Source organism: Tiliqua scincoides, chromosome 12 (genome assembly GCF_035046505.1).
Source record: "Tiliqua scincoides isolate rTilSci1 chromosome 12, rTilSci1.hap2, whole genome shotgun sequence".
Lineage (NCBI taxonomy): Eukaryota > Metazoa > Chordata > Lepidosauria > Squamata > Scincidae > Tiliqua > Tiliqua scincoides.
This window is the reverse complement of record NC_089832.1, coordinates 2,126,136-2,148,060: the sequence shown is the minus strand read 5'-3', so window position 1 is coordinate 2,148,060 and position 21,925 is coordinate 2,126,136. Positions and strand designations below refer to the sequence as shown.

Below are 21,925 nucleotides of genomic sequence, written 5' to 3'. Positions count from 1 at the left end.
AATGTCCCAGCCAGCCCTATGGGCCTACTTGGAACTGCCCCTGCTAAATAGCATGGCAAAAGTCCAAGTAGCCTCGTGCAAAGCCAAGAGGGACCCATCTGAAATTGGCTCGTGACCCACCTAGTGGGCCCTGACCCACAGTCTGAGAAACACTGCTGTCATATTTCCCCAAATGCAATCACATATCATGGTAGCTTCAGGCCTAATGTATGAAAAATTGAAATGAATGGGGACCCACCTGAAATTGGTTTGTGACCCACCTGGTGGGTCCCGACCCACAGCCACACAACTGTGACTTTTAAAACTATGGCTTTTATTTTATTCTGATGCTTTTACTCTGATGTGCTCCTGTTTTGCTTTATACACCGCTTGGGGCTTTTAGAAAATCGGCATAAAAATCCATTTCATGCCATAGAATGAAACTTGGCCGCGGCAGGACTCGAACTCGTGACCTTTGGATGTACGAGTGGGTTTTTTGCGCCCTCCCTTGTGCGCATGCGCGCCTGGCAACCGCCATATTGGTGACGCAAGGGGGCGGGGCGAAGGGAAGCAGGGGGCGGGGCTCCCGATTCCGGACTCGGGAGGACTTTTGAAAAGCTCCCGCAGCCGCCGCCGCTGCTGAAGCGACGGAGAGGAGCGTTGTGAGCTCGGCTGGTCCGCCCGCTCTCCCGGGCCTCTCGCCGGTGGAGGCTCCCCTTGACTCGGCGGCGTCGGCCACCGCTGAGGGTGAGGCGACGGCGATGCCGGGAGCGGACCGAGAGGGTGCTTGAGGAGGGGGGGGAGGCCGCTTTGTGTCTCCTTCGCTGATTGGCTGGGGGATGGAGCGGGTGGAGGGGCTTTTTGGGCCGGACTCTCTGATTGGGTGGGAGCGTGCTGAGGCGAGGGGGCGCTGTGATTGGCTGGCGGCGGCCCCAGGGGGCGGGGAGCAGAGATCCCTGGAGAGATCTCTGGAGGGAGGGGGAGGAGTTTAGCTCCTCTCCCAAGGCCTGTGGAGGGGGAGAGGCGACCCCCCCTCCCAGTCTTCATGAAGGATGGGCCATCTTTTGGGGGGGGGTCTGTCACTTGAGTGTGTGACTCCCCCCAAGGCTGGATGGTTGGGGGGGCCCTGTTGGCTTGGGATGGGACACCCCCCTCTCCCCCAGGCTGAAGGCCCCTCTGCATGGTCTCCCCAAGCTTGAATGGGGGTGATGGAGCCTTGACATTGGTCGCCCCTCCCCTTCTTCCTCCAAGGCTGAATGACTGGGGAGAGTCTGTCAACTTACATGGGTGGTTTCCACCACTCCTGCTTCTGGGAGGCTGAGCAGTTTTTTAGTGTGTGTGTTGTGAACTCAACATGTGGCCCTCCTCTTTCCTTTACTCCCACTTATCTGATCTTGGTCAGTGTCAGGGTCAGGCCTGTTTAGTACTTAGATGAGAGACCGCCTGGGAATACTGGGTGTTGTAGGCTTATACCATAGTCTTTCGAGAATGAAAGTTGCCAACCAACCAGGGTGGAATGATGGGGGGGGGGCTTGCCAGCTTGGAATATGAATCCCCCCATCTCATGAAGGCTACATTGTGAGGAGGGGGATTGTACTGACCTGGAAACTGTTCCTTTCTTCTTTACTTCCTTAAAAACTGAGGGTTTTTTTTTGGGGGGGGGGGATTTCCCAGCTGAGAGAGACAGGAGTGCCCAGTGTGGGTATAAGCTGACTCTGCAACCTGCAATAAGGTTCAGAGTTGCTGAGATGACATGGGTGGGTGCTGTCCTCTGCTTTCCAGTGTTGATGGGGCCTTGCTGGGTATCATAAAGGAGAGTCTGGCTTCTGCCCCAAGGACCTTATAACTGAAGTTTTGGTGGAAGGGGGAGAGAAGAGGAGGGGATGGGGGAGAGTGCCAAGGGGTCAAGGCTGTGTTTAACATTGCATCTTCTTGCTGTTTTGTTTTGCGCCAAATACTGTATGTATGTAATGTCTGAGACCAAGTATAGCAGGATAGAAATCTAACTTAATTGCAAGAGTTTTTAATGTTTTGGTGATTGTGGGCTGTATGTATATGAGTAATGACTAGTATTATACAGTACTGCACTGTAAAGTAGGCTATGTGCAGTCCCTGTATTTCAGATGAGGGGGAGCTGTGCTGAGAGTGAGTGAAGCTTGTTTGTGGCTGAGACTTCAACAGGAGACTTTGTGCTTTGTAGCTCATTGGCTTAAGCTGCCCACTGCTTTGTATTTCTGTGTGCTGGTGAGGAGAATAAGGGCTTTCTTGTAGTGGGTCGTGGATCCTCATAGGAGAAGAGGATCCCTTCTTTCTTGCCCAGGGTGCAGGGGGGACTGAGTGTCTGCTCTGCTGAATGTTTGTGCTTTCCAGTGTTCTTGGGGTTCCTGTTCACCTGCCTTGGGAGAGAGGTTCTCTGTGGAGAGTGGGGTCTTGGGTGGCAGAAGAGGTGTGAGCACACTGGAAAGCAGGAGGGGTGATGCAGCCCCCGCTGCATGTTCCTCATGTAGTGGTGGGATGCTGCTCTCTGGTGCAGGCTGCCCGTTCTGACATCCTGGGAAGGTGGTTCTGTGTTTGGAGCATGGTTGATGCTGGGTTTTGTTGTTTGCCGCATTTTTGTCTTGCCCTCTCTCCAATGGTGGCACACAAGTTTCTCATTCTTTTTTATTTTACCTCCACAGCAACCCTAAGAGGTAGATTAGGCTGAGAGGTACTGAGTGGTTATCCAGGGAACATCATTGCTGGACAGGGATTTGAACTTGGTTCTCCCCTAATCTGTGACCTTTCTGGCTTTTCTGTGGGTTGCATTCCCAAGGACTGGTTTCAGATGTTTCTGTTGTGTGTGCTGGAGAGGACTTGGGCCTGTCAGTGCTGCCCTGCTGTTGACGGGCTTCAAGCCTTCTCATTCTCCCACCGCAGACATGGTTATCCTGGTTGCAGATAGCACACTGCTGAGTTTTGTTTTCCGCCAAAGTTCATGGAGGAGTCAGTTCTGTGTTCATGGTTTCTGTGCTTGTTATGTTACGCTGCGTTATGATGTATGTGGTTGAGTAACACAAAGTGGCAGTTTCCAAAAGGATGCACCTGAGTTTCATATAGGGAAGCATTAAAAAGAAACAGAAATATTAGTATTTCTCTGTTCCCTTATGTACTAAACTAAGTGCAACACATTTATGTCAGTGCAATGTATTTAGCACACACTATTTCCACAATTGTACTGCTTAAGGGGAAGCTGTTGGCTGGAGGTTAATTGCAGAGGGTTTTTTTTTAAAGTCCCATGTTTCTCCACATATTTTGTAACATTTGTAATATCTATTTTAAGTTTCTCTTCTTCCCCCTCCTCCACCCCACTGATGAGCAAGAAGACCTGTGTAATTAAAGGGGAGGCATCCATGCTAGGTTGCAAAAGGCAAATTGCCCTGCCCTGATCAAATTTTAATCAGTAGCTACCAGATGGATGCAGGAGCTCGGTTTCTGGAAGTTGGAAGAGGCTGTGAGACTGCTAAGCACAGAGTTCTGTTGTCCCAGAAACAGTGATCCACTCTCGGATGGCAGCACAGGAGTTTGCAGTGTCCCTTCTACTAGTTTTGTAAAAATCCACCTAAGTTCGGCACCAGGTGTGTGCGTGTGTTTTTTCTTCTCAGTTCTTTCGTGCCTCCAGCTTTGATAGTGAACCTTGAATGCTGTCCCCCTTTTCCACAAACTCTTTCCCCCTTAGTGAGGTACCAAGCACAAAGGGCTGTTGTCTTCTAGGGAACATAGGGAGTGGGGCCACAGCTCGGTGACTGAGGATGTGCTTTATGTTCAGGAGCTTCCTGGTTTATGCTCCTGCATCTCCAGCTGTAACAATGGCTTGAAATGCATCAGAATCAGGGGAACTGCCCAGGGAGATGATTAGACAAGGGACTGGAAGTTGTGTACTCGAGGATGGGGGGGGGGGGAGTTGCAGGGAAGTGTAATGAACTGAACTGACCAACTGCAAACTCAGGTTGGTGGGACCAAGTTGGCTATATCTGCCACACACACACAAGCAGACAGAAGTCCTTGCCTCATGTCTTGAATTCAGGACCCCTGTGTTTTTAAGGGCAGGTGGGTAGAAGCATGCATGTTGGGGGGGGGTAACTGCAAAAGCATGGTCCCTGAAGCAGTTGGGCCTGGACAGGCCATGTCAGGGACAGCTGTTCTCTCTGGGCTGCGCTCTCTTAGGCATTGCTGCTTTTTGGTGCAGGAGGAAATCTATATTCTCTCTTTAGGCTGAATGATGGTGAATCAATGGTAGGCTTTACAAGCTCTAAGAATGCCTTGGTGAATGGATTACAATCTAAATAAAAAACCCTGTTATTTCATTTGAATCCAAGTTGATGTTAATGCCTTTTATACCGAGAAGGCAATGAAGCATTGTTTGGTGTGGTTATGGCTTTTGTGTCTGGGAAAGAGGCAAGGCCCAGCTCTCTGAAGTCAGCGCTGAGCTTCTTTAGGAGGAAATCAAGGAGCGGTCAGGCTGTCAGTTAATTGGTTTGGGGGAGCTACAGTTCAGTGGGTTGCTTCTCTCCCCACTCAAGATGAGCAGAAGTGGGGCAAGTAGAGATTTCCCTGGCAGTCCACAGCTTGAGGCAATGGCATTGTGAATAGGCTGGCCCTTGGACTTGAAACTGAGTGTATGAAGCTGACTTTTCCTGAGTTAACCCTCTTGCCTGCTATTGCCCGCTTGTGTCTGGGAGCAGCTCATTTCAGAGCGGTTTTTAATGTTTTTCATTTCACGGTGACAAGGTGCTAAGATTGTCAGCGAACACCATCAGTTGTCAAAGCACTCTCCACTGCCTGTTTGGGGCTCGCATCCCTCAATGACCCTACTAAGAAATGACCCTCCCCTAAACATCTGCATCGCACTTGTGAACCGCTCATGGCACACCAATTGAAAGGTTGAAAATTGATGCACTAAGGGGCAGAAATATTCCCGCCTCTGTTTCCAGAGATTACCTTAAATGGTCCCAGGGATTGCTCCTGTGACCTTCTGACCTGGAGCAGATGCTCTGCCCTTTTGCTGTGGCCCTTCCCTATAGCTGGGCCCCCTCATATCCCTCTTTCCCATGTGATCAGGGAGTGGTCACTACTCTGTTGTAAGAATATATTTACTTCCGTCTGCACCCTGTCTTATTTTGAAAGCTCAGATTGAAGGGAGGGAAATAAAGTACAGATGACTGTATATATTCACTGAATACAACTCCCTATGGAATTACAACTACCTCCCAGGCTCCACATACCAGCCTGAACAGGAGTGTGTTGGTTGCTTTTTGGAAATTCCACAGGCTCCTGTTTCTGCAAACTTGCTATTGAGAAACCCTACAGCCACACTTGTTTAATCATCCTAATGTGCTAGGAGCTGTACAGGAAAGAATGCCTTGTTGTGCACCTTTGCTATCTGAATTTGGGGGTGCAGCGAAGAGGGTGCTTTTGGTGTCTGAGAGGATGCTATTTCTTTTGCTCTCCCCATTATGAAATGAGTTGGAGCTTCTGTGTGTGAGTGAAGCATTGTGCACATGTTCTTTTGAACTTTTACTTCCCTGCTTCTCTTCCCCACCGAGATCGTTTGCTTCACACAATGGTATACATGAGTTTTGGAGGAACAGGGAGAATGCAGAGCGTCTGGGAGTGGGGAAAGAAGTTTGAGAGCCCAGAGTTTCTGCAGGGCATTTCATTGCCTTGCACGATACGCTTGACAAGGCCTAGCATTGTTGGTGCCTTCACACAGACAGCCTTTCATGCAGAGTGGGCCATGGCAGCCTGGCAGAGGGGAGGGCCGACATTTTCCTCCCGCAGATCTGCCACCTGCAGAGTCTGCTTGGAACTGGGTGGAAAGAAATTAGCTGCTTCTGGCTGGCTGCCTTGGGCCGTCTCAAGCCAGGGGGAATGACTGGGTGAGTTTCTTGGTCTGTCTGCAGTGCTCTCTTGTGTCTTGCCTTTGCCTCCGTATTCAGGGTGTCTTTTTTGTGATCACTGTCGTTGGTGTCTCTGATCACAACTCTGTAGTGCAGAGTGGCCCCTCTCAGACAAAAATCTTTGACTTGTGTTGTGCTGGAGGTCTCAGTCTTCTGGAGCTCAGTAGGGTGCCTTTGGTTATGGCTGTCTGCATCTATCCCTGGTGATTGAAGCATTAGGCTAACAGTTGGACCATTGGCCAGAGCGCATGCTATGGAAGCCCCGGAGTTTCTCTGGCTGCAGCCTTTGCAGGGCTACTACTGGAGTGCCTTTTCTCTGGTGTTCTTTGGCCTTAACCTTGCCTGGTGTGGTGGACTTGGCCTCCTTCAGGGCTTGATGGTGGAATGAGACAGGGTTAAAGCAGAAGGGTGATGAAAATGGGGCCTGGTTAAAGCTCTAAAGTGTGTGTGTGTGTGGGGGGGGGCTTTTTCCAGCGGTCCTGGAGGCTACTGATCAGGGTGGATTGATATACGGAGGTGGCTTTAAATTGGTCGTTTAAAACGACCGAGAGAGACTACAATCAAAATTTTCTCAACACAGCTTAGGGCTGGTAGTCATTATTGGGTTGACCTGTAGTTGGAATGTGCACATTTTGTGGTGTTTGACTGATGTGGAAAACTATGCACATCTGTTCAGAAGTAAGCCCCATTGTGTTTAATGAGGCTTACTCCCAGGAAAGTGTGGGTAGGATTGAGGCCTGAGGCAGTTGCAGAGGTCAAGTATTTAGTGGCCTAAAATAGGCAGAAAAAGGTCACTGGGATTTCGTGGTCCTCTAGTCCTCTCTCTTCCCTCTCCACTTCTAGTATGAAGTCATACAATAAATACCTGAAGTGTACTATGTTTTCTCCACTGTATTTCATTACACCCCCCCACTTGTTCACAAATGGATAGTACATTCAGTTTTAAGAGATGATTTTTCATTCAGATTCAACTTTAATTTTAAACCAGGTTAAAAAACTTAAGATTTTTGCTTATAAGTGAAACTTAAATTCTAATTTAAATAGCAGAAGTCAAAGTTTTTATTTGCTCTGTGAATGGGATCTTCCTTCAGCGTGCAAGTCAGATGTGAATTGTGCCAAGTCCCTGGGGTGTCAGCTGCTACTCCAAACATACTAGCAGGCTTCGACTGGGCTTTGTGAGAAAAGCAGGTGGCGGTTTCTGACAACTGGGTAATGCTTTCTGCAAAGGAACTAACCAGATCTGCTGCTTTCTTGCAACTGATCAATCTTTATACACAACTTGAGAGTATAGAATTATTTTCAGTTTTATATTGGTGTCTTCAGTGGTGCATGTGTGTTTTGCTGAAAATGAAAGAAAAGGTTAGCTGTGGTGGATTGGTGTCTGTACTATGCAAAGTCTGTGGTTTAAACCAACTCTTCCTCTATATATCCCATTCAGTTATGTGCTTTCCTCCCATGTTCAGCTGGTGGTACAGGGGCAGGAGCTGTGGGAAGGGCAGAAAATAAATGTGCTGAGCTCCAATGAATACTCCAGCCATGGCAAACAATGTCCCTCGAGAACTGTAGACTGGAAGCTGTCCTGCCTCTGCCAAGAATAGCACATGGAATCCGCTCCGGTTCCTGCTCTGGAGGGACCCACTGGTGGTGTTCCTTTTGCTGTTCCAACACGTGTTGCTCATATCCACATTTTTCATTTGCTGGCTGGACCTGAGAATCTAGGCAGGGCAGGGCCATCCATGAGGCTGATTGAGGAGGTCGCCGCAGGAAGCAGATTGGCTGGGGGGGCCTTCTCCCTCTGTGTGCCCAGCCGCCAACAAGATCTGCTTGTTGAGTCTTTTACATGAACTAAACGGAAGTACGGACTTCGTTCTCACTGGTATGATGAACTGTACCACTTCATACTGTTGGGGAGGAAAGGGGCTCACATGGTTGACTGTTCCTCCATACAACCCTCCCCCCAATAGCCTTTGTGGTGGGAGTTTTTGTGTTTGGAGGAGCATACTGTCATGTATTTGAAGCAGTGCAGCTTCCTGGTGAAAAGGAGGATGTGGTAGTGGCCACAGGTGGCCACACAATCTTGTATCTGGTGCTGCTGTACTATGAGACTTTTCTCTCCTTGTCTTTCTTTCTTGGTTTTTAGTGAAGAGAATTTTGGGAGAAGTATTGTCTAACTATGCCACGTGTACAGAGAGAAGTGACTCTGCTTCAGACTGAGAGGAAGGTTCCACTTCTCTATTCTTGTACAGCTTCAGCTTATGCAATGGCAAGAGTCATTAATCGGTTCTGCTGGAGATGTACCCTGGAGTTCTTTAAAAAAGCTTGCTGGCTTCTATAGCAATATTTCACTTTCCTTCTCCGAGTTTCTGAGTTCTGTTCCTGTATCGATGTTAAGCTTGGCTTATGGGAATGGTAAGAGTATTGCCCAGTTCAGCAAGCCTATAATAATCCTCTGTACTGTGTGAAGAAAGCTGAGAAGCCTTGGGCATACATATTTTTTTCCAAGGAATTAAGATCTTGCACGCAAATGTTGAATTTATTTAGCTTTGTATGTATGATTTCGTATGCCTGTTTCAGCTCTGGGTGGCTTCTGGCAGTGTCTGGGTGGGAGAGGTTAATTTTGAAACGTGTTCACACTAGCAGCGCAGTTGGTAGTGTGTGGTAACAGGGTGCATAGGGATCCCACCCACCAGAAGGGGTTACTCATGGGATCTCCCCCAAGGAGAGGGACAGAAGCCTTCTGTAAAAGCAGTGATGGAAATTGTCCCTCAGTCCTGCTTTAAAAGATTGTTTGCAAGATACGTTCAGGGGGCCTTCAGGGTTCCTCAGAAGCTTGTTAGACATTCCTTGACAAGATGAGCAGCAGTAATTGACAGACTTCCCTGAACGATGGCTCCCTGCAGTTTCTGATCTTCCTCTGGAACACTGGACATTTGTGAGAGGTGCCACTTGGTTCAACTGGGTGAGGCCCTGCAGGCTTGGCCAGTGTGGTACAGAATGAGTTGTGCATGTACAGTACATGTCCCTGAATCCTTTGTGACGTGCTGGGTGTCTGTGTAGGGTGACCTCAGTAATGGAATCTGTGGACAGGTTTCCCAGAAGTGAGAAGGTATTGAAAGCCACTTGGCTGGTCAGTGGTGAGATCCAGGGTCCAGGCAATGTGTGATGTATTTATTTTTACTTTATAAGTGGATTTTTACCCCACCTGTCCTTTCACCCTTAGAGGACCTTCAAAGCAGCTTATAATAAAGAAGAACCACAGTAATTTCATTTCATTTAACCTTTATTGGCATAAAGTAATTCAGTAAAATCCATGTAGCATAAAACATAGATTTTCTTCTGTTATGTTTTTACATGCCAAGAACCACTGCCTAAAAACCCCTGAAAAATCTGAGAGTAGAAGAACAGTTGAACCATGTTAGGGAGCAAATTCATGTAAACGCCTATATAAACAGGAAAGGTTTTCACCAGGCTATAAGGAGCCTACAGATCCTCAGGGGTGAGGGAATTCCATAATCTGGGAGCTATGACTGAGGGCCCAATCCTATCCAACTTTCCAGCTCCATTGTAGCCACAATGCAGCCCATGGTAAGGGAACACTTTAAGAAGGCCCCAGTGACTGCCTCACCATCGCCTGATGCAGCCAACACCCCACTGGCACAACTGTACCAGCACTGGAAAATTGGATAGGATTGGGTCCTAAGTCAGCCCTACTAATCTAGATAATCGTGCATCAAGTTGAACTCCTAGGTGGTGGGGTCCAGAGCTTGACCATCTTCAACACACAAGAATGGTACAGCTTCATGACATTAATTCTTTGGTGCCGCCCTAGAGTCCAAATCATGTGCAGTAATTTTCGCAGATAGCACATGATGCACTTAAACTGCATAAATGTCAGAGGTCATTTTGATGGAGGTGGTGGGCGGGCTCTGCTGATGAGGAATGATGTTATTGGTCAGCCTTGCCTGGCTGGCAAAATCATGCCACACTGAGTTTGTCTAAGAGCCTACAGTTTATCTTTTTCAAGAGTAAGAATTGGTGGAAATGATTAAAAGCAGTTGGCTCGAGATTTGACCTGAAAAAGTGGAGTAAACTGTTCAGACCCGTTTTTGCTTGCCTCTGTTCTTTGCTGCAGCAACTTGTTGAGAGTGGGACTGTTTGCTTGTTTATACTCAAGAATGGTGCGGCTGGCATGGTTACCAGCTGTGTGTGTGTGTGTGTGTGTGTGTGTAGACTTGCTGATTAATCCAGCCTTGCAGAGAAGTCTGCAGATGTTGCTGGCACACCTGCTTATACAGCCCAAGGGTGGGAGTGGCCTTCTGAAATACTGCTACCCTGTAGTTAACTGGCTGCTGGCCCAGTTCAACATATCAAGCTGTCTTCTATCTAGCCTGGTACTGATGGTAAGACCTGGGGTCTTTGGCAGGGAAAGGTCTTTTTTTGAGCACCTGCAACCTGGTTCTCGTTCTGAGACTTGAACCTGGGACCTTCTGCTGTAAAGCACCGGAGCAGAGGCCCTTTTGGAACTGTCTTGGAATAGGCTGCAAATGGGAAGAAGTGAAGCTGCTCGGTGGCTGCCGTTTCTGGGTCTTTGGAAAAGACTTGAGCGTGGTCATCCTGGGGTCACGTAGAAGCTTGGACTGTAAGGAAAGTTGGTGGTCTCCTACTCACCTCTGCCATGAACTCCTTCAGTCACTTTAGGCACGCCTGCCCTCTCAGCCTCAGTTTTTCCCATCTGCACTATGGGATTAGTAATGCTTATCTATCTTATGAGGTTGCCATAAGGCAATGGTTCTCAAACTGGTGGGTTGTGACCCACCAGCTTGAGAACCACTGCCGTTGCCTCCTTAAGAGGCAGGGAAAGGGGGAAGGCAGCAATGCAGTCCCTAGGATCATGCTGCTGTGGGGGACATAGGGACTTTTTGGTTAACTCACTGTAGTCCCTGCTGGTGTCTGGGAGTGCGGGGAGCCCTTTGGAGGCTCCCTGCACCTCTAAACATTGGAAAAACATGATTGTTTTGCAGTTGCAACCTGGAAGTGTGTTGCAACTGCGTTTTTCCAGTGTTAGAGGCTTAGGGAGCCCTGCAAAGGGCTCTGTGAGGCTTCCCACACTCCCAGACACCAGCAGAGACTATGGTGAGTTAACAAAAAAAACCCTATATTCCCTACAGCAGCATGGTCCACAGAGCTGCTTTCTACCCCACCCCCACAAAGACTTATCCTGGTTCTCAAGATTCCCAGAGAGTTTGAGAACCAGTGCCATAAGGAAACAGAGGGCCCAATCCTATCCAACTTTGCAGCACTGAGGCAACACTGAGGTAAGCAAATATTTGTTCCCTTTAGGAGGCCTAAAGTCCCCCCCCCCCAACTGAAGGATGCAGCATGTGCCCCATTAGCATGGCTGCATTGGTGATGGAAAGTTGGATTGGATTGAACCCTGAGATAATTTCTTCTCCTCTCTTAAGATCTTGAGCACTCATGGGCTGGTTGCTGACGAAAGAAGCTTTTATGCCTGAGCGGAGAGGAAACTTGGATGATTACTTGAAATAAATTTTAGTGTAGGGGTGTCAAACATAAGCCCCGTGGGGCCAAATACAGCCTGCAGAAGTTCTTTATCTGACCTGTATGATACTTGGACTCTCCTAGTGCTGCCCTTTCTGCAGTGCTGTTTCTGCTTAGGGTCTGGGAGGGAGAGGCGGAAAGTGGCCTCGGAAGGCAGAAAATGCTACAGAGGAAGGGGCTGACCAAGTGGGGTGAGTGAGGGAGACACTGCTGAGGTACTGGGAGAGCCCAGTTACCATGTGGGCTGCCCTTTCAGTAGCACCATTTTTGCCAAGTCATCACTTCTTAGAGCACTGCTGAACTATGAAGTGACCCCTTGGCAGAAGAAGTGCTGCTGAAAGGGTGTTCCACGTGATAAATGGGAAAACCCATATCTTGAAAGTATATTCAGGAATTTCATTTTTTCTTACCTGTCATTTGCAGCTAATGAGTTCCTGCATGAGACCAAAGTGTTTATTTCTGACCATCATCTGCTTAGTGAGGTCACATCCTGCTTAATGTGATTTTTGGGCCCAGAGCAGACCCCATGAATGCTTTTGGGCCCAATATATGAAATGAACTTGACGCCCCTGTTTTAGTGTTTGGTGTGATGTGGAATAGATGCTACAGCTCCAACTACCCCATCTGCCTGCCTACCATCCAGAAAGGGTGATGAAGAACCACTGTGTTTGTGGCAAAGGAGTCTCGTGCCCTGATTCTTATGTTGGGGTCTTGATAGAAGGCTTTTGACTGAACCTTGACAGAGAATGCATTCTTCCTCCTCCTGAGAGTCTTTGTCTGTTTTGTTTTTTTGTTCAGCTTGCAGGTGTGCAGACAGCAAAGGAGACACATCACTGTGTCGGAGATGATGTGGAGAGACACCTTGTGAGTAACTAAAAATTTGTGTGTTTCATAAAATCGCAACTGAGCTGAAATAGAAGCGAAGCCCAATTCCTTGTCCGTGCTCCTCTGTGATTAGAGATGTGTGGAAAGCTATGCGTACAGGAAGCTTCTGTCTGGTTATGGAATACAGTGACGTGTGCTTGCCGCAACGCTGAGATGGGTTAGAATGTTGGAACCATAAGATTAAAAGTGATCAGATGTTCCTAATGGAGGCTGCTCCATTTATGATCTGTAGAGATCGCTGGCATGTGTTCCAGTGTAAGAAGCTAGCTGAGAACTTGGGCGCCTACGTGTACCAGCTTCATTAGGTGCTGAGAAAGGCAGCCGAGATGGGAGGTTCAGGAATGAGCAAGAGACTCATGGCTATTCTAACTGTCTATAGCAGCGTTTTTCAACCTTTTCCATCTCACGGCACACTGTCAAGGCACTAAAATTGTCAAGGCACACCATCAGGTTTTTGATAATTGCCAAGGCACACCATGCTGCTAATGGGGGGGGGGGGCTCACATCCCCATTGGCCCTACTAATAAATGACTTTTCCCCAAATTCCTGTGGTACACCTGTGACCCACTCGTGGCAATGGCACAGTGGTTGACAATGGCTGGTCTTTAGCCTCTGGTGCAACATAACTTTTGATCGTAGTTTCTCATAAGACAAAAAAACCCAAATCAGAACTCTGGAGAATATTGCAGAATCTTCCACATTCAGAAGGGGACACGGATCTGTAGGATTGCTGTGCTGTATACAGGCCCACACTAAGACTCTAAGTCTAGCTGTGGATTTCTCAGAGAAGGAGAAAGTGCAATGAGGCTAGCAGGTCTGTTGTCTCAAGCTTTAATCTCAGTAACTTGTCTTCAACATTTGGCCCTTTTTCATGATGGTGGTCTGTTGCTCTTTAGCTATTGTCAATCTGCTACTTTTAAGCCTCTTATTTAGCATCTTATGAGTGCTATTCTAGAGTTTGCTCATAGAAGCAGATCTAATGCTTAGTTTGGTTTCTCTGTGGTGGTTTCAGGTTGCAAGATCTGTGACTGAGGCTTAAAAACCCAGATCCTTCAGGGTGCCTATGCCTGTGTACTTAGACAATGAAATAATCCAATTTTACCTCTGCAGCAGAGAAGTGTGTCGTGCCAGACCAAATGCAAATTGCTGTGCAGCAACTGGTTTTAAGAGCAGTTTTGAGCTTAGAGGGATCCAAGTGTGTGTGTGTGTGGGGGGGGGGGGGAGTGTTGTCTTTCCCCTGTTTCAGCTTATTAAAAATTCCTAAATATTTGTTTCTGCAGGAAGTAGGTGGTTTCTTTGCATTTATGACTGCTGGGGTTAACATGAAATGTAGGTTTTGGCAGGTGGAAAGTGAGAGGTTTCTTGCAGGAACTCAGCAGTGTGTAGCAGGTGAGGCACTCGCCTGAGGGTTGTGGAGGTGGACCTTTGTTCTGGCTTTTGTACTTGGACATCTCTAGTTGCTTTTCATGACAGGGTCATCAGGTGCCTCAGCAAAGTCTTTATTTCATCTTTTTTTGTCTTACTATAACTGAAGCTTTTGAAATAATTTTGTGCAAATATTTCTTTTTATCATTTGTGCGGCTTTTGCCTAAAAGAGCATATTTTGAGTTTCATGATGGAACTTTATGGAAAATGACTTGGATTTGGAGGCATCTTTTCACTGCATCAAACTGCCCTTTTATAAGTGGGGGCAGGCTTTGTGATAGAGAAAGATGTTGCATGACAAAAGCCAGGTTCAGGTCCAGACAGGTCTCTCTGCTCATGTGAGACTTTGCACAAACTCTCCGCATTATGACCTCTACCTGTCATATTCACTGCATTTTTTGTACAGTCATGCAACCCATAAAACATAGTGTGACTTCTACACTCTGAGAAGTCTGCTAGTGCTTGCACAAAGAACCACATGAAGTCATTTTTCCCTTCTTCTCATGATTCTTTGGATCCAGGCTGATGTTAGATTTTTATTGAGTGTTTTATGTTCTGCTGACAAAGTTTTGTATGGTGTCTTTTCATAAGAATGTTTAAACTTATGTATAGAAAAATGTACCATGTATGTGTCTTATACATGTAAAAGTAAAGTATTAAATTGCTAAGCAGGATTAAAGTACATGCACATGTTAAAGCAATGCTAGAATAACTCTGAATTTTGGGGAGCCTCTCCTATAACTAGGGGTGTTTAAAAATGGTTTTCTTTTGCAAATTTCATGATGAAAAAGGCGGAAAGTAGTGTTATGTGTTTTTATTCTAAGTTTGCATTCCAAATTCTTTTTAATTATTTTAAATGCTTTAAAAGTGTACTGGATGGGTTATATAGTGTCAGCAGATGCAACCACTATATTTCTAACGGGAAAAGTAACCTATTTTAATTTCTGGAAAATATCTTAAACACCAAAATGTGATGCTTCGTGTTTTTGTGTGTGTTTAAACAAAAAATAAACACCTCTACTTATAACATGACTCTGAAATGTGAATTTCCTGCATCATATTGACTCCTTAAGTTTTTTAAATGAAGTGCCACTTTTTGTCACAGCCATTTGTTTTGTGTGTTAGGTCTGCATATGCCATATGGGTAAGATGGAGTTCACAGGTTTGGCACGTGCCGTTTGTGAATGTTAAGCACTGAACAGCACTGCAGATGCGGCTGGCTCTGGTTTTGAGCATGGGCAATAGTAGTGTGAGCACAGCTTATCTTGAAACTTGCACATTAATCTACCAGTAGAATCTGCCTAGAAGAAGAATCCCTTGAGAGACTGTCTTGCCCATTAGCCATCCAGAGCAGAGGCAGTAAGGCATATGAATCTGGGTCCAAGTCCCCTCTTGGCCATAAAGCTCTTCAGGTGAGCTTGGGCCTTTTATGGTGTCAGCATAACCTGCATCGTGGGGTGGATGGATGAACTGTGTATGTGGAGGACCTTAAGCAACTTGAAAGGAAGATATAATAGAAATGTGAGATGTAAAGTTTTTTTATATGGTAATGATATCAGATTCCAGGCAGAATTGGGTGGGGGAAGTTCCTTTATGCTAGAATGCTGTGATTCAATGGAGTTTGGGGAGATGTGGCAGGGGTCCTGCTCTGGCTTGTTGGCATTCACTCTCTTGGCACCAGGCACCAGGATGAGGTCTCTTGTTCTCTGGTGTGCTCCCTGGGGCATTTGGTGGGCTGCTGTGAGATACAGGAAGCTGGACTAGATGGGCCTATGGCCTGATCCCGTGGGGCTGTTCTTTTGTTCTCTTCTTCATTCTGTGCCTCTTCGTGGCTCATATATTTGCAGCAACTTGAATCATTTGTGCTGAGCATCTGTTTACTTACTTGCTCCCCCAACTGGGAGACCGAAGTCTTCTCTCTTGCATATATGAATCAAGCCCTTGGACCCAAGTGGTTATGCTTGTGAAAGGCAGCTTTCTGCTTGCTTAAATCGTCAGATGTAGTAAAGAGATTTTGTCTCAAACGAGTGCGTCAAATCCAGAGTGAGTTCTGCGCTATTGAAGGTAGAGACACAAAAGTTTTCCTCTTGCTAAGATCTACGTTCTTTGATACTTTGCCTTCCTTTGAATTTGCTCTCAGCTAACTAGAAGAAGTTAGGAGGAATTTCTTGCAATATTTTCTGCAGATCATATAGCTTTCTACGACTGTCTTTTGTAGCTCTTGCTCCCTATAGACATGGAAGGAAATGGTTGAGGTAGTCATGGTCTGTTTCATGTCCCCTCTAACATCAATTCCATTTACAAGAGATGTTTACTCACAAGAGAACAGTTAACAGCCGGTGCAAAAACTGAACTTCAAACAAGCACAAATTTACTGTGATTTGCCACTGGATTTAATCCAATTCAAACCCTCCTGGATCACATGTAAAACCCCACTTGCAGCAAGCTGGTGAATGACTGATTTGCCGAAAGGACGAGATCGTAAGGAACAAATAGTGTCTGGAGGGAGGCAGGAACAGGCCTGTATGCAAAGCTTCTTTCACTAAAGAAGTCGGTGATAGTGCCAGGGTCGCCACAGGTCTGCTTTGGCAGTAGAAAGGAAACCTGATCAAAGCTCCCTTAAGCTGCTTCATCGTGTGGATTTTTGGTGGCGGAAAGTGCAGCCCAGGGAGCTGCCTCGCTCTTGAAGGACGATATTCTCTGATCTGGAGTGTTGACTCTCTGCCTGACACAGTTATTCTGCTAAGTGCTGCTTTCCCTCTTTTCTTCAAGGGGATTTTTTGTTCTTGGAAGAATCCTAATGTGCAAGGCCCTTTTTGAGGCAGAGGGAATGTTTATGATGGGGCAGATCTCTGCTTCCAGGCCCACTTGAGGGCAGAAGTCTGTTTCAAATGGATGTTTCCTTTTTTTGTTAAGGGAGTGGCCTGGGAGCCCTACGTGGGGCTTTTTGCTGTGGTGTGTTGTAGTACATCTCTTGTCTGGTACCTTCCCCATTGAGAAACAAAAGCCTCATTTTCCCAACTCAACAATGGAATCCCTTGGCAGTATGACTTCATCCACTCACGTGGTATGTTCAGATGACATGGTACATTGGGGCACCAGGCTTCCCTTCTTAAAAACTTGAACATTAAAGTCTTATCTCTTTTGGTCAACAGGGGAGTTACTAACATTGACGGCATGGATCATTCTGTGTTCAGAAGGGAGGCATCAGCCACACTTCATGAGAGGTACGTCTTTGCCACAAAGCAGTCGCACTTTTGAAAAGTTATTGCAGTTTGCTAAGCTGATTTTCACCTGGACAAATCTGAGGGTGGGCTTCTCCTGGAGGAAAACGTATCCCAAGAGCTTTAATCATTGTCTTTTTCCTCATGTGCAAGCTATGGCTTGAGACATACCTGCCAGATTATTGGGGTACTTGAGCTCTCTTGTGGGCTCAGATGCAATGCATTCTAATATATCTTCACTCAACTGTATATGAAGACTTGATCCATTAAGACTTCAACCCCTGCTAGCAGGGCAAAGAGGCACCTTTTAAAGAGGTGTTCTCTTAAATGTAGCGGGGAGAGAGCAACTGTCCCTCTTCATGGCGTCTTTTCCAGTGGCTTTTGCCAGTGTCTCTTCTGTGAGACCTTTGGGGACAGGAAAGCGTAGATTGATTTATTTTACTATGTGAACTACTCTTGTTGAAAAGCAGTATGTGGATATCCGTGGGCTCAGCATCTGGTCGCAGCCTCCAGGTAAGTTATAGTAACACCACACTGCCTCCCCCCCCCAATGGATTTTGGTATGGATGGGGGGGTGTGTCCTGGAATGGATACCAAAGGCAGGGCTCATACTTGGTCCATAAAGTCCCTAAACTGAAACAAGGTCTCTGAAATTCCCCTTTTTAAATCCTATGTCCCTAAAAGTCCCTAAACTTTTTAAAACTTATTTTCAGTATAATTTTAAGGCAAGTTGCAGCAATTCAGGCTCAATGTCTTTAAAAATAGGTACATTTCAACCTTTCATCCAGGGTGTGGAGGGAAAGTAAAAACTCAGGCCTGCCCCAAATCCCATTTTGGAGACTCTGTTCTAGTTAAGCGATTCGTGGAACCGAATTTGCTGTCGTGAGATTTCTTGCCAGAGGCTAGGTAACAGTGCTGCTTTTAAGGGATAACAGCCCAGGTTAGCTTGATTGGAAACGCCAAATATCAGTAAATTCTGATTGGGAGGGGAAAAGGCAGATTGCCTTAGAGCACTGTTTCTCAAACTGTGGGTCAAGACCCGCTAGGTGGGTTGTGAGCCAATTTCAGGTGGGTCCCCATTCATTTCATATTTTTAGTATATTAGACTTGATGCCAACATGGTACGAAACTGCATTTGGGGATATCTGAACTTTTTAAAAGGATATAATGTATATGTTTTTAACAGTGATAGTCAATGGGGCTTACTCCAGGGTAAGTGTGGATAGGTCTGCAGCCTAGGATTGTTAAAATCCAGCCTCACTGCTTGCTAGCCTCCAGAGTAGGACTAGGACTCTGCCTAACAGGGTCTTGAGAGTAGGCCCCTAATATAAAGGTGACCTGAGGGGCAGCAGAATGGGGAAAACCCAGACCCCGTAACATAAGAACAGTCCCAGTGGATGAGACCAAAACCCCATACAGTCCAGCTTCCTGTGTCTCGCAGCAGCCCACCAGATGACTCAGAGCACATAGGACAATGGTACCTGCATCCTGTTGCCACTCCATTGCATCTGTCATTCAGAGATAACCTAAGACCAGGAGATTGCCCATACCCATTGCAGCAGGTAAGCTGTGATGAACTTTTCATCCAGAAATTTGTCCGATTCCCCCCCCCCTTTTTTCAGGGCATCTAGTCCAGATGCCATCACCACGTCCTGTGGCAAGGAGTTCCACAGACTAATTACACGCTGGGTAAAGAAATGTTTTCTTTTGTCTGTCCTAACTCTCCCAACACTCAATTTTAGTGGATGACCCCTGGTTCTGGTATTGTGTGAGAAGGAAAACATCACTCTATCCATCCCCTGCATAATTTTGTATGTCTCAATCATGTCCCCTCCCAGGTTCCTTATCTACACTGGAAAGTCCCAAGCACTATAGCCTTTCCTCGTAAGGGAGATGCCCAGCCCAGTAATCATTTTGGTTGCCCTCTTCTGCTTGGCTTGGCTTAAGCATACCATCTCAGTGGGCTGCAGCTGGGTTTTGGGTGGCCTGCAATTGTTTGTCAACTTCTGGCAGACAGAGATACTGAGCAGAGGAGTTCAGTAGCAAATTTGGATCTGTTCTCGGTGCATCAACATGCTTGGACTGACTTGGCATTCTCCGCATGTAGCCTGTTGTGATGTTCATGCCAAGTCGACTGCATTATGCACGATGTTTGTTAAAGCCTGTTTGGTCTTAAAACAGGATGTGAAACTTGATGAGCTGGTGAGAGAACCATGGGCTTGGCTCAAGAATGGTGGCACATGATGATGATTTATGGGTCAGGAGGGGCTGAAGGCTGCACCCCCATCATTTATCGTATCTTTCTGCTGCCATGGCAGAGCGTTGCCACAGTATTTAATATCGGTAATTTTGGCATTGTCTTTAGGAAAGAGTCCACCTTTCCCCTTGACTGCATTTTGTTTTTGTCTTTGAGGTTGCAACTCATATTTGCCCATTACATCAAGTCAGAATATTGCCAAAACTTCAGCTGTCCGTGGTTTTATGAAGCAGCCAAGGCCTTCTTGAATAGGCTCATTTGTTTTAATTATAGCCTTTGTAGATACATGTCCTTGTCTCCCTTTCTCTTTGCCTTGTTCCCTCTAACTCCTGGGGCTTGGACTTCTGTACTTTATCGGCTTATCCTGAACTCCTCCTGACCACAGTAGAACTTTGCATGTGTGCTTACAATCCAGAGTGTGTGGGGGAACTAGTCCCAGTTGTGTTTTAACAGGGGAAATTACTGTCTTGATCCAAAGTATGACATGGGGAAAATATAATGAGCTGAAGAACTCCATCTCGTTTGAATTTGTTGCTCAACAAAAATGCACGTTGCACAATATTTGCGTAAACATACACATGAGGTTGTAGCTTGTGGTGTCTTCCTTTTGCTTCTAGTGTAATTCTGAGTTGCAGAGGAGTAGTTTGCAACTGATCATAAGTGGATGGAGCGTTTTACATTTAAGATGCATGTCCTGAAACATTTGGTTGCAAATATATGTTGGGGGAAGGATTCATACTGTCTCAAGACTGTACACTTATCTGTTTGAAGAATTCCAGCATCTGATACATTATTAGCTTGTTTTCTTTTATCAGCTTTGCAAGCATCCACCTGCAGTGTCTTTCTCAAGAGAGATCAGGCAATCAGTGAAAGCAGTTGGTTTGGCTGACTTTTAGCCAGAGAACTGATGCCATGGTCTGATGGTACTCAGTCCAGGAAGACAAATGCTCAGGCCAACCACAACACCAAAGTGCGGTTTGTGCCAACCGTAGTTTTCGAGTTGCTTGTCCACTTCCATCTGCTTAAGACTCCCACCATTAATTGCAGTAGAACCTGGAAGTAAAATGTCAGCTGTATGGTTTGAATTCAGACACCATTTGCTTCTAACCATAGTTTGGCATATTTGAATTGAGGGCAAGGGTGTATTTGGGTGTTATATTGGCAACCTTCAGTCTCGAAAGACTCTGGTATCGCGCTCTGAATGGTGGTTCTGGAACAGCGTCTAGTGTGGCTGAAAAGGCCGATTCGGGAGTGACAATCCCTTCCACACTGGGAGCAAGTGCAGTCTGTCCCTGGTCCGTCTCCCTGGCTATGGGCCTTCCGTCTTTGCCTCTTTGCCTCAGACTGTTGGCCAAGTGTCTCTTCAAACTGGGAAAGGCCATGCTGCACAGCCTTGGGTGTACTGCAATTGCAAAGTGTGGTTTGTTCAACATGCGTGCGCCTCCTTGAATCTCAGACACTCACTTGCTCCTTTGCTCCCCCTCTTTGAAGGGAGGAAGCTACACGCACCAATTGCCAGGTTTTGGTGCAGTGGTATATCATGGTCTGCTAAAGACCCAGAATGGAAGCTTCTAGTGTCGTGCCCCCTTGTGTTTGAGGAGGAGGGAGCCTTTGGGCCTGAGGCCTCATTCTTCACATAGTGGCAAGCTGGAGTTGAGATCTGAAGGCAGTCTGAAAAGCTCCAGCTACCTCCAAATTATAGAAGCATTGTGGTGGGGGGCTTGTGAAATCTTGGCATACTTCTTAGTAGGCAGTCAACCAATTCCATTTTTAATTGTCAACTGCCTGGCTTTCCAGTAATTGAGTAAATAAAGTTACTGCATGACTTGAAGGTGCCTTTTGAAGGTCTTGGAAGCTGTGTTTTGCCGAGCGAGACCATTGGTCCATTTGCCTTGGATAACCGACACCGACTGTCAACAGCTCTCCAAGGTCCTTCTAGACAGGTCCTTTCCAGCCCTACCTGGAGATGCTGCCAGGGATTGAACCTGGGGCCTTTCGCATGGAAAACAGCTGCTCTGCCCTTGAGCTGCAGCCGTTCTCCATTTCTCTTTAAGGAAAGTTCTGCTTTCTCCAAAAGGCTTACAGCAAAAAGTGAGAGGTGTTTGAATGGTGATGTAGACATGCAAACGCTTGCCACAGGTAAAGGTGCGCATGTCATCGCGTGGATGCAGTTCCAGGTGGCACCCTCTTTTTGTGTCCAGGGGGTCTGTGCAGCCTCCCTCCACTTTATTAGTTTGTGAATCGGAGCCCTGAAGCAACGCCCTAAGATTCCTCAGTGCGCTTTAACTTGTGCTTTTTTCTGTCATCCTGGTTCAGCGTAGTAAATTTATCAAAAATTGTCTCAAAGTGCAGCCCCGTTGCGTAGTCCTGTTTAGTACTCTCAATAGCTCAAAGAGCTGTGAACACCTCTTTTTTTCCAGGGGCCAATCTCCTCTTTAATTTACCTGTCACACTGTTTGCATCCTGAGGGCTCTGGCCTCCCTGCCAGTTGGACCGCATCATGTAACCCGGAGCATTTTGGAGAGAGTGTTGAGCAGTGACAGGATGGGGTTGTTTCTGGGAAGAGGGAAGCTGGGCGATAGTTGGCTGCTAGATGCCGCCTCTTGGTTTTCAATAACTTTTTTAATTGTTGCTCTTGGCATGTTGAAGTTTCATGTTTC

At 46.6% G+C, this 21,925-nt stretch overlaps 1 protein-coding gene across 5 annotated transcripts in view; it reads left to right on the top strand.

Moving 5' to 3' along the window:
- The first annotated feature begins 565 nt into the window (after window positions 1-565).
- KLHL13 (kelch like family member 13) overlaps window positions 566-21,925 on the top strand; it is a 64,467-nt gene continuing 43,107 nt past the window's right edge. The window contains exons 1-3 of one of the 5 annotated variants that reach the window (XM_066639950.1): window positions 566-726; window positions 12,273-12,338; window positions 16,940-17,011. In XM_066639950.1, coding sequence (XP_066496047.1) covers window positions 12,319-12,338; window positions 16,940-17,011 — 92 coding nt within the window. In that variant the 5' untranslated portion in view covers window positions 566-726; window positions 12,273-12,318. Of the gene's footprint in view, window positions 727-8,865; window positions 8,875-12,272; window positions 12,339-16,939; window positions 17,012-21,925 lie in introns of those variants that run through there. The other 4 variants (XM_066639951.1, XM_066639954.1, XM_066639955.1 and 1 more) reach the window with 4 other exon arrangements.